At 46.1% G+C, this 13,188-nt stretch overlaps 1 protein-coding gene across 3 annotated transcripts in view; it reads left to right on the top strand.

The window, feature by feature from the left end:
• Ush (Zinc finger protein ush) overlaps window positions 1-13,188 on the top strand; it is a 434,049-nt gene that overhangs the window by 408,634 nt on the left and 12,227 nt on the right. For all 3 annotated transcript variants that reach the window (XM_077685835.1, XM_077685834.1, XM_077685836.1), the window contains exons 2-6: window positions 204-406; window positions 4,131-4,251; window positions 8,284-8,644; window positions 9,620-9,882; window positions 11,911-12,078. In XM_077685835.1, the coding sequence (XP_077541961.1) occupies window positions 204-406; window positions 4,131-4,251; window positions 8,284-8,644; window positions 9,620-9,882; window positions 11,911-12,078 (1,116 nt within the window). The remainder of the gene's footprint in view (window positions 1-203; window positions 407-4,130; window positions 4,252-8,283; window positions 8,645-9,619; window positions 9,883-11,910; window positions 12,079-13,188) is intronic.

The raw sequence follows: 13,188 nt of genomic DNA, 5'->3' as shown, positions 1-13,188 counted from the left end.
TGTGCTGCCATATAAGATAAGGTCGTATCTCTTTGATAAGTGCCCCCTGAAGGGATCCTAGCAGCGTTTAGAAGAGCATCTCGCCGAGCTGCAGTCTTGGGAGCGCGCGTTGCGAAACTGAGTTCGCGAGCGTTGTTTCTTTCGCTGTTTGGCGCCGTCATTCTGAGCGTAGCTCGCACGTCGTCCTCTTCGGTGCCCTGCAGGGAAAGCAGAGGAGGAGCTTGAAGAGTTGGCCGAGTCCCTGCAGCTGCCTTCGGAGGTGCTCGCCCTGCGGGAAGCCGGCGAGCTGTCTCCCGAGCTGAGCGTGTACGCCCGGGTCATGCTGCGTGGAGGCACCCTGTTCGGGCCCTACGCCGCCCACTTGGTCAAGGACCCTGGCCATCCCGTCAGCACTGCCCACATCACGGTCAGTGGGGAACACTTACCTGACTAAACTTTGTTCCCTCTTGCGCCAAAAGCAGACTCTTCTTGCTGGTATGCATGTTAAGAGCACAAGGGGGTGGGTGTATGTCTTTTACTTTATGGTTAATGGAGTGAATCACAGAATACGCTGATGTGGGCAGTTTTATAGCTGGAAGCATTATGGCTTTCGTAAAAGAACGTTAGGTGTCCATTTGAGCGACATTGGTTGTTGTGGTGTAAGGAAATGTTACGGCAGGTCAGTCCTGTTTTGACTAGTAAAAGGCAGTAAAACTGGTGTTTAAATGCAGGATGACCTGAAATCTTTCTGTTGAACGAGGTAGCAGCATAACCAAAATTTATAAGGAACTTGTGCGGCAGTACCACTTTTCGATAAACTTCAGTGCTTTGATTTTTTGGCGGCTGTGCCTTACCCAGCGGGTTCATCGAGCAGGATGAAATTGTGGTTGAGGGACTTTGTGATTCACATACATACATACGGAACTTCTCAATGGTCTTTAGTGCTCTTTGAGCTTAACCTGCAGGGTATCGAGCAGGGTGTAATTTGGGCAGAGGGGCTTTGCGGCACACATATGTACTAGTAAATTATCGCTGGAACTGGGCACACTTCACATGTTGGGATAAAAAGAAGCCTTCTTTGTGTGGTTCTGCTGCGCTGTTCATGAAACAGTGCCTGCAGAAACTGGAGCACTCTAATGACGATTTTCATCATCATTAAAGACAAACTTTCTGTTTGGATGATGTCGAGGTGCACCAGTGCAAGACTGATTTATTGCAGAAGGCAGTTGTCACACATCTTGCTGATTCTCTCTCTCAGTCATGTTTCGAACAATGGGTGCAGTCAAGTTATGAGTTTGTTGCTGACATAGCAAGGCCAGGCAGTTGTGTACTGATCAGTAGAACAAACCGCAGCTGCCTTGAAGTTGCTGAGGAAGAGTGGGTAGGAATAGTTTCGAGTCTGTCATTTGTGCTTTGATAGTTTCGAGTCAGTCATTTGTGCTTTGAGGAACTTTAAAGATGGTATGACAACCGACCTCGTGACGTAGTAGTCTGCACCTAACATGTCTGTGCTCTCCAGCTTTATGACATTCTGTGGCAGCATCATCATGCCCTGTTCTCCATCAGCAAGAAAAGAATGGAAGGTCTTCCATGGCCAGGGTACTGTAGTGCTTCTATTAATGTTGCTTGATAATGTAAAACAAAGTAGCTGCTACTACTCAGTTGCCCATATCTTGTTGCAGACCTTTTGTTCTTTTCACCAATGCTAGAACCTGCCCCAAGCTTACTCGAATATGTAGGCATAATGCCGAGCACTGCATTCAAGGTGTCCAACAATACAACGGCAAGTCCTGAACATTTCAATGATGCTTGTCATAGTTTTAAAGCCTTATTCACGCACAGTGAGATGCAGAATGCAGGGTCCCAAATGATTGTGCTCTGAACGGCCAGACAAATGTTTGTTGTACTGTCGATACAGGCTGCTTCAATCTTATCTTTAAGTTCCAAGCTAGCGGCGCCACTTCTGAAAATTCTTTGCAGCCTTGCTCATGCGTCTTCTTCTCAGATGCTCTTTGGTACAAGCAAAGCAGAGCACAGTTTCCAGTGAATCTCGACCCAGTGGGTTGGTGACTCTATGACTCATTGCCAATTGATGTCCAAACGCTTGCTGTCAGGTTTACAGGTGATCTATTCGCCAGTTGTTGTTTGGGGAACTGCTTTTGTGTCTGATTAATGCGGAATTCTGGGCAAGTTGGTATTGCATTGCTGACGAGTGAAGCACAAAAAATTACACAAGGGGCAAACAGGGAGCACTTGTCTCTGTTGTCCTTCTTCGTCCCGTGTGTAACTTTTTGCGCTTTACTTGTCAGCAATGCTTTTGTGTCTTGTTTTGTTGTACATAGTGCTTACTACGGTGTCACCTGCAAGCTAGAGAGATGGTAGTCGAGAAGTGTTCGAGCCTGATGCAGCTTGGAACACCACTGGCATGCTTTTGTCTTCCACGATAGAAATTGGGTGACGTGATGTGACAATTGATTTGGTCACTGCTTGTAAGGTGCCTTGATCTTTAGTCACTCAAACAGGCCTGGATCCAATGGTGAACTCCCCATTTTTTCTCTGCTGGTTGGTGCCACAGAAAGCTCACACTTCCACTGTGGGAAAATGCCTTCGTGCATCAGAAATGGTACAACTGATTTCAGTTTAAAACTGCTGCTGCAGAATCAACTTTAAAGCCCAAAGTGACCTGAGAGTCTGCCTTTTCATCTATGGCTACCGTGATGTTGGCATGAACTTGGGTAAAGGGGAAGAGCTGTTCGCCATGGGTTGTGTCCAAGCAATAAATGTAATCTTGTAAAGCCTTGTGGGTGTTTTGAATATCACGTGGGGAGCAAGAGCCTGGCTTGGTACAAACTGAACAAGACGGAAACAGCTAGAAGAAAGAAGAAAAAAGTGTGGCAATCACATTTTAGTTACTACTGCGAAAGGGCTACTTGACGGCACTTCCATGCCTGACAGCTGCCAGCCCACCACAGCCATGATGCATGGCAGTAGCAATGGCCTCACTCAACTTCATGTCAAGCTCTGGATGGACCGTTCCTGTATACGATTGTTTCATGGTAGACATATTAGTTTAAATGTCATACAGAGCCCCTTCTGTGAACAACCTTGAACCATACTGTTACATGGCGACAGAGCAAATGAGACAAACCATGGAAGATGTGACAATCTAGATGTACGGTATGTACAAGGCTGCCATGAGTCATACCGAGTCAGGCAATGCACCACGCGGCTTCGTCGTAATGCTGTCTGGTGTTGGTGCACAATGCTACGTGCCACTGCTGTCTTTGTTGTCATATTGACAGTATGTGGATACATGTATAGATGGAAGCACTGCGTTTTTCGCATTATTACTGGCTTGGTTTTTTCTTTATGTCTGGCACTCTTTAAAATGCCCTGGTGGGTTTTGTGAAATGAGATTGGAAGAAACCTTGTGTTAGAAACATATTTCGCATCTAGGATGCTTCCAGACGTTGCTTTTCTCGCCTCTTGTATGTGAGCTGAGCTCTTGACCATTTATTCGAAAAGTTCAAGCTTCTAACCTTTACAGTTTTATCACCGCCCACCCCCACCCCCCTTAGATTCCGAAGATCCAGTGAGGGAGAAATTGCGGGTTAATATTAATGGCCATTGTTGTTCCTATTACAACTCATTCACTTGTTTTTTGGGAATGCAGACGAAAAAAAAAGAAAGCACAGTCTCACTGTCATCCGGGTTCAGATCTCTTGTCAGATTTGCTACTGTGCACTACGCAAGGGTTGAAAAACCTCTATTATCACCGAGACCATCTAATAAAAACGCAAAAGCTATGCTTGAAGCTACCCACATCATATTTCATACATTTCCATGCTGCCCTTGCCATGTAACTCCTTCTCGGCCCTTACCCGTCACACTCTTTGCCTCCCCTCTAGCTCCTCTCATGATGAATTCCATAGACACTCGTTCTGTGAAATTCAATTTTCCCGCCTTTGCAGTGCTCATACCATCAATTGGGACAGCGCACATACTTTTTTATCGTTGTTGTCTGCCTGAAAAGCCCAAGCTGTATTACAGATTTTTCAGGCAGTGCTTACGGGATGAAAAAAATTCTAGCTGGCCTTGGACTAATTATGTGTGCTTGAAGTCACCAATGGCTTTGTATCTCTTGCATGCAGATACGCAACAAAGAAGGCAGCGCCACCTACCTGAAGCTGAAGGAAGCTGCTGGGAGCTGGCTGAAGACCCTGCGGCTTGTTCAGGAAAAAGACAATGCCAATGCGAGCCTTTCTCTTGAAGGTTGGTGCCTGTATTCCACATCTTGTGTACTTTCTAATGCGTGAAAGTCTTGGCCAAAGTTGCTCTACCAAACCAGCTCTGCCAAGCCAGCTCTGCCAAGCCAGCTCTGCCAAACCAGCCGCACATCATTCGTAGTGCTTTTGTTGTTTTACGCATCACTTCATGGCTAGCATCCTGAAAAACTAAAATTGAAACTGAAGCCTGATTGAACAAATTTTTGTTAGCTACTTTACCTCGCCACGGTAATTGGCTTTGATGTTCATATCAATGTTTGAGTAGTACTTCTTTCTAGGGTTACACCTGCTGGTGTGTAAGCGAATGGAAGGGATCCACGTTTACTGTAAGAAGAAATCAAAGGAAAAGCCCTCTTGCCCTGGCCTGATGCCTCAGTCAAGAGTTGGGAAGTGGTATAAGAAAGAACGGGTGGGGTAGATTAGGGTTGGAAGGGAGGCCAACTAAATGCAGTCCTTAAAACCTGCTCCTCTGATGAAAGCAAGCAAAGCATCACGAACATGCTTTCTGTGAGGTGTAGCTCCGAGTGGATAGACTCAAGTTTTGTAGTCTGCCAGTTGAAGTGGGCCAAGTGTCCTTAGGCAGTGCACTGTGTGAACACTGAGCGCTGAACAGTTCCATATGAGGTGTCACATGCTGCACAGCGCCCCGTACCGCATTTCTTGCAGTTGATGCCCTGCCCGAGAAAATAATGTGCCATACTAGGTGTAAGGGCTGTGCCCATTCTTGCATGCCTTATCCCCACCATCGCCAAGCAACTGAATCTGAAGGGGGGCGCAACAGGTCGAGGTTGTCCAGCTAATAGGCCGGGTCTCCGCTCGGCTTTTGTCAGCACGATGCCATCCTCTGTGTCGACACGGCCTTTGCATCTATGTCAGCAGATCGTATGCAGTCTTGCTCGGGGTAAAGACAAAGTTGCTCCCAGGCGATTCTGTGGCCTCCTCATTGTCTTGTATTCCTTTATGTCCAGGGACTCATTGGATCTGGTAATGTAGTCCACACTGTTGGTCGTTGGCTAAGAGCTTCTTGATTTTTGGCTAGTAGTTTTTTGTGAGCCTAGGCCTCGAATGGCATCCATTGAGCTTATGTAATTATTACAGTCAACTCTTAATAATTTGAAGTCGCTTTATGGGAATTTTCGGTTAATTAGAAGTGGTGTGCTGGTCCCAGCAATTTAAATTCAAAATGTCAAGTGTGAAAACAGTGCCGTGTTCTGTGCTGATGCCGGACATATTGCAACTCAAGCAGTGCGCAGTTGATAACGCCGCAGGCCAGTTTAGGCTCCCTCCAGCTAATGCATCTCTCTCTTTTGAGGTCGATGCCACCCTACTTCTCCGCCTGTGGCTAGGAGTCGTTTTCGCCAATGCTTACTCCTCCACTATCGGCATGGCTGACAGCTTTGCTTGTGACGTGTGCGCCACAGATGGAACAATTAGAACACCTCTTGTGCGACTGTGCCCGGTATGCAAAGCAGAGGCAGCACCTGTCCACCGCACTCCGGAAGCTTGACAACCAGCCATTAACCTTTTCAAGGTCACGGACGTACATGTACATCCTCTGAAACACCTTCAAAAGGGTCAATAACGTACATGTACGTCATCGCTTGTATGTTTAAAAAGCGCGCCTTTTTCGCCAACTTCTCTTGCTTGGCATGTGCTGCCATGCCACACTACAAAAATACGTCAAATTATTTTCTTGCGCCGATGGCTCTTCTTTTTATTTTTTTATGATTTACTTCAGCGATGCACCGGCTATCACTTGAGCATCCGGTAACGATGGGGCGCACTGGGTATCGCCCACCTAAGGCCTATTACGCCCACCGGGCGCCTCTCGCTTCTTGCGCCTGCCACAGACCCAGGGCGCCTGTGAAACTGATGAAGCTCTTTTATTCTTTTTTTTTTGTATTTTTTAGGAACGGTGCGCCGTCTATCGCTCGTGCATCCGGCCGCGCACGCGCGGGCGCAGCGGCTGGTTTTGGTATCGTCCTCCGGGCGCTTCCCGCTTTTCGCGCCCGCGAAACTGATGTCTATCTGATTTTGATTCACTCAAAAGGTGCTGGCTTGTTACTCTCTCGTTTTTATTTAGAATTTTTCTTGTGTTACTCATGAATAAACCACATGTATGTAACAACACAAACGATTTTTTTGTCAGTTTATGGTCAACCCTAAAAATTACGATAATTTTTTTAGGGTCCATCCCTGTCCAAAAAACTAGTCCTTAACTACGATTCGGCCCATTCCAAGATCGTGAAAAGGGGTATTGCCAAAAACTGCATGCGCGCTGCTCTCAAAAAGTCGTGTGACCACCAAGTTGCATGTAGCCTTCTGCACCAAGCTCTACGCCTATACAATGCTGGCCTTCCTGCGGAATTGTTGGCTTCCATTGCTGGAAGCCTGTAAGCCTGATCAAAGATACAAATTCAGGGAGCCAGGCAAGCCTGAATCAACCTGAACGCCAGAAAGCGCAGCCTGTCGTCAAGGCATTTGTACACAACCTGTCCCACCGGCTCAAAAAAGGGGCGGGAAGGTGCGGCACCCAGGTTGTTTTTTCAGCACCAGGCAAGCTTGCGCGTATGTGCAAAATCGTTAACAAAGACGCTGGAAGGGCTGGCTGCACAACTAAGCACACACCACATGCTTTGTGGAATGTAAAGTAGGTGTGGTCTACAGGATCCCACTAGATTGTGGAAAATGCTACGTCGGACAGACCGGATGCCGCATTAATGAAAGATTAAAAGAGCGCCGTGCAGCTGTAAATTCATTGGCGGGGTAGGACATTTGGCAGATCACTGCCGGTGGTGTTCTTGCATGCCTGACTTTCAGGGAACACGTGTCCTGCGCAGCTTTAGGACACAGCTGCAAAAAGAGATCTTTGAGGTGTTCTGCATTTTCAAGGAAAATATCGAGGAAAATGACAAATGCGTGAGCACACTGTCTCTGGCTTTGCACACAAAAGAAAAAGCCTATCTGGAGCTGCAATCACATTCTCTGTGAAAGCTGCACCTTCTGTATCTTTTTGTAGCGTTTCTGCGCATTTATATTTATGTTGCCTTTCCTGTCAGTAAAGCCTCAGTTGATGTCTAGCGCTCGTCCCGTGTCACTCTCTCTTCTTTTGTCCCCGTCTATTGCGCTTTTTTACCATGTTGAAGGCCATCTCTCTTCAGCTGTATCATGAGTGTATTGACTTGTGTTTATGCGTACAAAATTTTCTTGGCTGTGAATTTTGGTAATCCTGTAATGATGTGCAGAGGATCAAAAGGCAGGACTCCAAGCTTTTGCCAGTGTTTTTGTGTGTGTGTGTGTGTGTGTGTGTGTGTGTGTGTGTGTGTGTGTGTGTGTGTGTGTGTGTGTGTGTGTGTGTGCGCGTGCGTGTGTGTGCGTGCGTGCGTGTGTGCATGTGTGCGTGTGCGTGCGTGTGTGCATGTGTGCGTGTGCGTGCGTGTGTGTGTGTGTGTGTGTGTGTGTGTGTGTGTGTGTGTGTGTGTGTGTGTGTGTGTGTGTGAAACGTGAGTGGTTAAGCTCATCACTCCAAATCAGGGGGATGGGATGAGTGCACTCTATGTACACATGTGGAGAGGTTGTTGGTGTCGAAAACAATGTGCACCGTTAACTACTCCAACCTGTAAAAAGTGCCTGTGTCGAAGATCACCAGGTAGTCAAAATTAACCTGGGGCCCTCCACTATGGTGTGCCCCAAAGCCCAGGTGTAGCCTAGGCACGTTAAACCTCCAAAATTAAAAAAAAAAACTTGAATTGACCTGTGAAAGAAATGACCTTGTAGGTTTCTAACTCCTTAGGTTGTCTCACCTCAGTTAATAAGGAGTGCTTCCTGAATTAGTCAAAATTATTGAGGGCCTGACATACAACACTGACTTGGATTTCTCAGATAGTGCCCGAAAGCTTGCATTATTGTTGCACCCTCTAATGTATGGTTTACAGTTTAGCTGTTCACCGCAGCGATTTCATATCTAATGTAGCGCACACATCTCTTCACAAACTTAGTATAAATTTGTGCAATGCAGGTGACGAGGTGTGGTGCAACCTGACACGTGACATTGCAGCGGACACGGAACTTCTGGCCCATTTTACTGCATCACCACAAGACAAGCAGATGTCACCCGCTGTCGAGACCGCAGCCGATGCTGAGGCCGTGGCTGATGATGTTGATGTTGTTGTTGATGACGCTGATGGTGCCGAGTTTGCTTCATCAGCTGCTGAAGAGTTGAAGAATGGTGCAAAGAGTCCCCAAGGAGCCATGTCCAGCTCAGCTGTTTCTGTTGTCTGTAATGGTCCTGATGTTCCTGTAGTGAATGATGACGGACAGAAAATTTCCGATGGGCCAGAGGACACCAGTGACCGGGCTGAAATGCTTCAATCACCGAGGTAATTGCCTTTAATTGCTGATTACTGTAATTCAGCTTTTTGCTAGCATAATGTTGCTGGATTTGTCATTGCTCACTAGTATTGCAACTGATCTGCCAGTAATACTTCTCTGCAAAGATATGGTGCTTTTTTTTTCTTTTGCAAGGTATGTTATCACCATATAGAGTATCGAACCAAAAATATACTGGTTTAGTTGTGGTTTAGGTTTGGGAAAATTTATTTTGTTCCGGTTCAGTTCCGGTTCAACTAAATGACATACCAACCAGTTCAATGAGTAGAATTATCAGTCGCGTGAAAAAAAAAAAGGATTTGGTAGTTTAAAATGACAGAAGCAAAATGCAAACAAAAATTCAAAATGCTGTGATTTCCTATTAACAGTGGTGTAATTTCTAAGCAAACTTTAAACACTTGGGCAAGATATTAGAAAAACAGATGAAGTAGCGCCGATTTATCAGTTGCTTAATAAATTTTTTCACTAAATTCAATCATTAAACGGTTAGTTATGCTATCCTAAGTAATTTCTTAACGAATCAAGATATAAAATTTTATTGAGGTGGTCCAGCAGACTCTGAATGATTTTTAATTATGTGTTGCTGAGAAATTCAATACGGTCAAATCGTGTTAGCTCGAACACGTTTAATTGAAACTTCCAGTTTATTCAAACTGATGCTATGGTTTGGTTAAAATGTTTAATTCGAGTTGTAAAAATGCCCGGCCCCCTCATGTTCTATTTTGTGTTGCGGGCCAATGTAGCTTTCATGCTTGAAAGTGCACCTTCCATTTTTTTTCTTTTTAATGCAGTTGCTTCAATGAAAGTAAACTGGTACTGTAGTCATTGTCGTGTAGCTTGCTCCTGGTTTTGTCTTCAAAATGCAAAACATGGTAAAGATGCTACCTACACTAATGGAGGTAAATGATGTGCATTTCTGACCGAATGTATGACCTTTCCGTGGAATTGGTTGTTCTGTTTTTCAGTCAGGTGACATCCCAGTCAACAGAGCTAGTGCCTGTTCAAGTGAAGCAGGAAGTGTGCAGTCCTGCTGCAGTCGCAAGCGGCCACTCATCGGAGGACTTGGCCTCTGACGACCCGGACGGTGACCCTAGTGCCATGAAAAATGACCAACTGGCAGTTGTAGTATCCAAGAGCACTGAAATTCACCCTGTCAACGGCTACAGTCCATTGGCCTGTGCAAGCCCAGGCATGCTGTTGCAGCGGCCAACTATTGTCCTTCAGCCAGGTAAATTTGCTGTGAATGCTGTTAAGCTCCTTCCATTGTGTGGGAGCTTACAATGACATAAAGTAAAAAAGTATAGTTTCTGAGCCTCCTTTGATATTCGCTCAAACCGCACCCCGGCCTGTAGTTGCGGCCAGTAATGGGAGCTTAAAATGTGTGGGAGCTTAAAATGACATAAAGTAAAAAAGTATAGTTTCTGAGCCTCCTTTGATATTCGCTCAAACCGCACCCCGGCCTGTAGTTGCGGCCAGTAATTTTTGAGTGCCACGAGAGGCAAAGGCTGTGGTGTGCAAGGGTTTGTTAGTTACTGGTCCAAGTGGAGAGACAACAGGCTTGCAAAGGTACCGTATGACTTGAAGGTTTATGCATAACTCATATTACAGGTCTGTATTACAAAAGGTACACAAAGTGGGGAACTCATTATGAAATTGCTCAGCATAACTGAAGGTACAGAGCACTGAAGTGAACAGCAATCAACCTATGCAGTGGATTCTTTTAGCCAAAGCTATTCTGCAGAGCCAAAAGTGTGTAGCACCAAATAAAAGCAACAATCTGACCCCAAGACATAGAGGTTCCACTTTGTGTAGGGTTTCAGACTCGCTACCTGCTAAACATATCAATCACCGCATACATTGGTGGTATCGGTTGCATTTTGAAATACATCCGCACACTGGGACGCACACTCTACCCATTAGTGTAGCGCGTTAACAAGTTAACAAAACTATCTCCACGAGAAAGAAAAACCAACAAAAGTAAAGGAAAGCAAAAAATAGCAAGAAAATAATTGAACATCCATTGGCGGATCTTTATTAGTGCGTGAGCATCTCATCGCTCTTTGTCATGAACCGGTACGGACCGGTCATGAACTTTGTCATGAACCGGCTTGGACCGGTACGCACGCTTTGCTCTGGCTTTCTGTTTTGCTGCCTTGTGCAGAAGCTCTGTGGCGAGCTGTACTTCAACTTGACCCTGGCAAGGTCAGCACTGTTGTAAAGGCCCTCTCACCCTCTCACCCTCTGTGTCCGCCTTGCTCTAGCTTCCCGTTTTTCTGCCCTGCGCAGAGAGGCAGTTGGCAAGCCGCGCTTTGACTTGATGTCGCCCTACAAATGTTGAAACTGCTGCAAAGGCAGCTCTCTCTATGCGCTCACTCCGCTTTATTATTCTGTGCTCTTCAGTCTTTCACTCTGTTGACACACTAATGCAGATTGACAGGGAAATTTTGCTGATATGCCACATCTGTTGCTCTTGCAGCATTAAACAAAAGTGCAGCAAATACCCGGATGGTGTAAAAAACAACTCTCAACTGCAGGCCCCTTATTTGTGGCATCACCAAGCCATCTGAGGGCTTGACCGCTGGTTTCCTAACTTGAGTACAGGTTGCCAACTTGTTGCAGCTGCCTTTTTACTACACAACATGCATTGTCATAACTCCGGGGTTGAAGGACACATGACAGACTGGCAGCTGTTTAGGGAACCTCTTACAAAGAGGTTAACATTTGCTATTCCCTTCCATCAATGTCGGTTGCATCCAACCTGTGAGAATGGCATGGTGATGCGGGAGTAACAAAAGCGCAGAAAAGACACTTGCAGAGGGGAACGTGCATCACTAATTCTCCTGTCTTGAGTGTGACAGCATCACCAAAGCAGCAACCGTGTCAAGAGGCTCTAAATTTTTTGCTGCTGTACAGATGGTGGCAACTTGTCCTCAACAAGAAGGAAATAAAAAAAAAAGGTTAGGGTTCTGCATCAGGGCAAGTAGGAATTTTCGTTGCAAAATTCCTACTTTGTAGGTATTATTTTTTTGCTGCACTTGGCAGTACCTGCAATGTAGGAAATTGCAAACTAAATTAAGTAGGAAGTTTAGCTTACATTCAGTGCTTGCATTGTGTTGTTTACAAGCTCCCACCGTGCCTTTTGTGCACTGCCATGACATGAAAACTGCTGTCTGGCTTAGTATATTTTATTGCTCAAAAAGTGTTCTTGGTGAGGATTTGTTGAGTACATTTTCGTGACTGTTTTTTTTTTTTTCAGCATTCGAATGTGGTATGTGTGGCATCCAGTTCAGCAGCGGCAAAACACTGAAGGCCCACCAGACCTACTATTGTGCTCGGCGAGCTGACAAGGCTGCCTTCATTCCTGCACGACCACACGTGGAACTGGTTGCCGAGGATTGCCCTCCACCTGTCTCACCCGGACAGCGTAAGAGACTCTCAATCCTTTCTTTTTTTATACGCAGAGCACAACTGCCTAACCCAAACTCTTTTAGATGCGAAGCAGCTTGTGGTCGTGCCTGTTCCCTCCACCGTTGTGCGGCCGCCGTTGTGCGGCGTCCACAACCCCACTGCGCATGCGCATCCTCCTCCCCCTCCTCTCCTCTCCGAAGCTCCTCTCCGGGATTGCGCAATGAATGGCAACACCTGCGGCTTCGCGCGCAATAATGCGAAGCAGCTTAGGGTTAGAGGCGCGACTGTAGCCGGTGCATACTCCGCTGGGGCGCCACTGTAGCTCCGCAGTGTAAACGACGCGCGCGCGCGCTTTGCTCCCCTCATTCTCCTCCCGCAACACCGCGATGAGTGCCATGGGCAACGCCGCCGGTAACGCCACCTAACTGAAAACTAATGGGAACTTGAGTTGACCCCATGGCTGCTTCGCGTACTACTCAGGGTTCCCGTACGGGAAGATGGTGAAATTTTTTTGGTCCTGGTGAGAGTTGCATTTTTCTCGTCGATTGTTTTAATCCTGGTGACGGGTGATCAGTGGCTCTTAGTGGGGCTGTACTTCCGCTGGTTTATACAATATTCATACTGAATGTTAACTTTGACTACAGTTTAATTTTTATTTATTCCAGACCCTAAGGGTCTTGAGGGTGTGATGTGGGGGAGGGATTTCGTTATATGACATATGCATAATGGCAAAAATGACGGAAAGGCACAAATGTGAATACTTAAAGATGTACCAAAATAGAAATACAAAAACAACAAATTAAGTGAACTACAAAATAAAAAAACAGTGTGACTAGATTTTGCTCAGAAAAAGTGGGCTTGAAAGGAGGAGGAGGAGGGAAAATGTTAATTTGTTGAGCATAAAAGTGGGTGGCTTTCATAGGCCAGAAATCCACGAGCTAGCGCAACAGCCTGGGCGTGGCCGACGAGGCGTTCCTGGTCCTTGAAAACAGGAAGAGAATTATGAAATGCTTTCCGCGTGAAGGTGACTAAGTAAAGCAGCCTCAAATAAAGATGGATCTGCTTTGGATGCTGTGATGGCTGGCAGTTGGTTCCAGTTATTGACTGGTAGGATGAGGAAAGATGA

This window comes from Haemaphysalis longicornis, unplaced genomic scaffold (assembly GCF_048455015.1).
Source record: "Haemaphysalis longicornis isolate Haplotype H1 unplaced genomic scaffold, Haemaphysalis longicornis Haplotype H1 scaffold_1, whole genome shotgun sequence".
Lineage (NCBI taxonomy): Eukaryota > Metazoa > Arthropoda > Arachnida > Ixodida > Ixodidae > Haemaphysalis > Haemaphysalis longicornis.
This window is presented reverse-complemented; position numbering and strand designations above follow the sequence as displayed.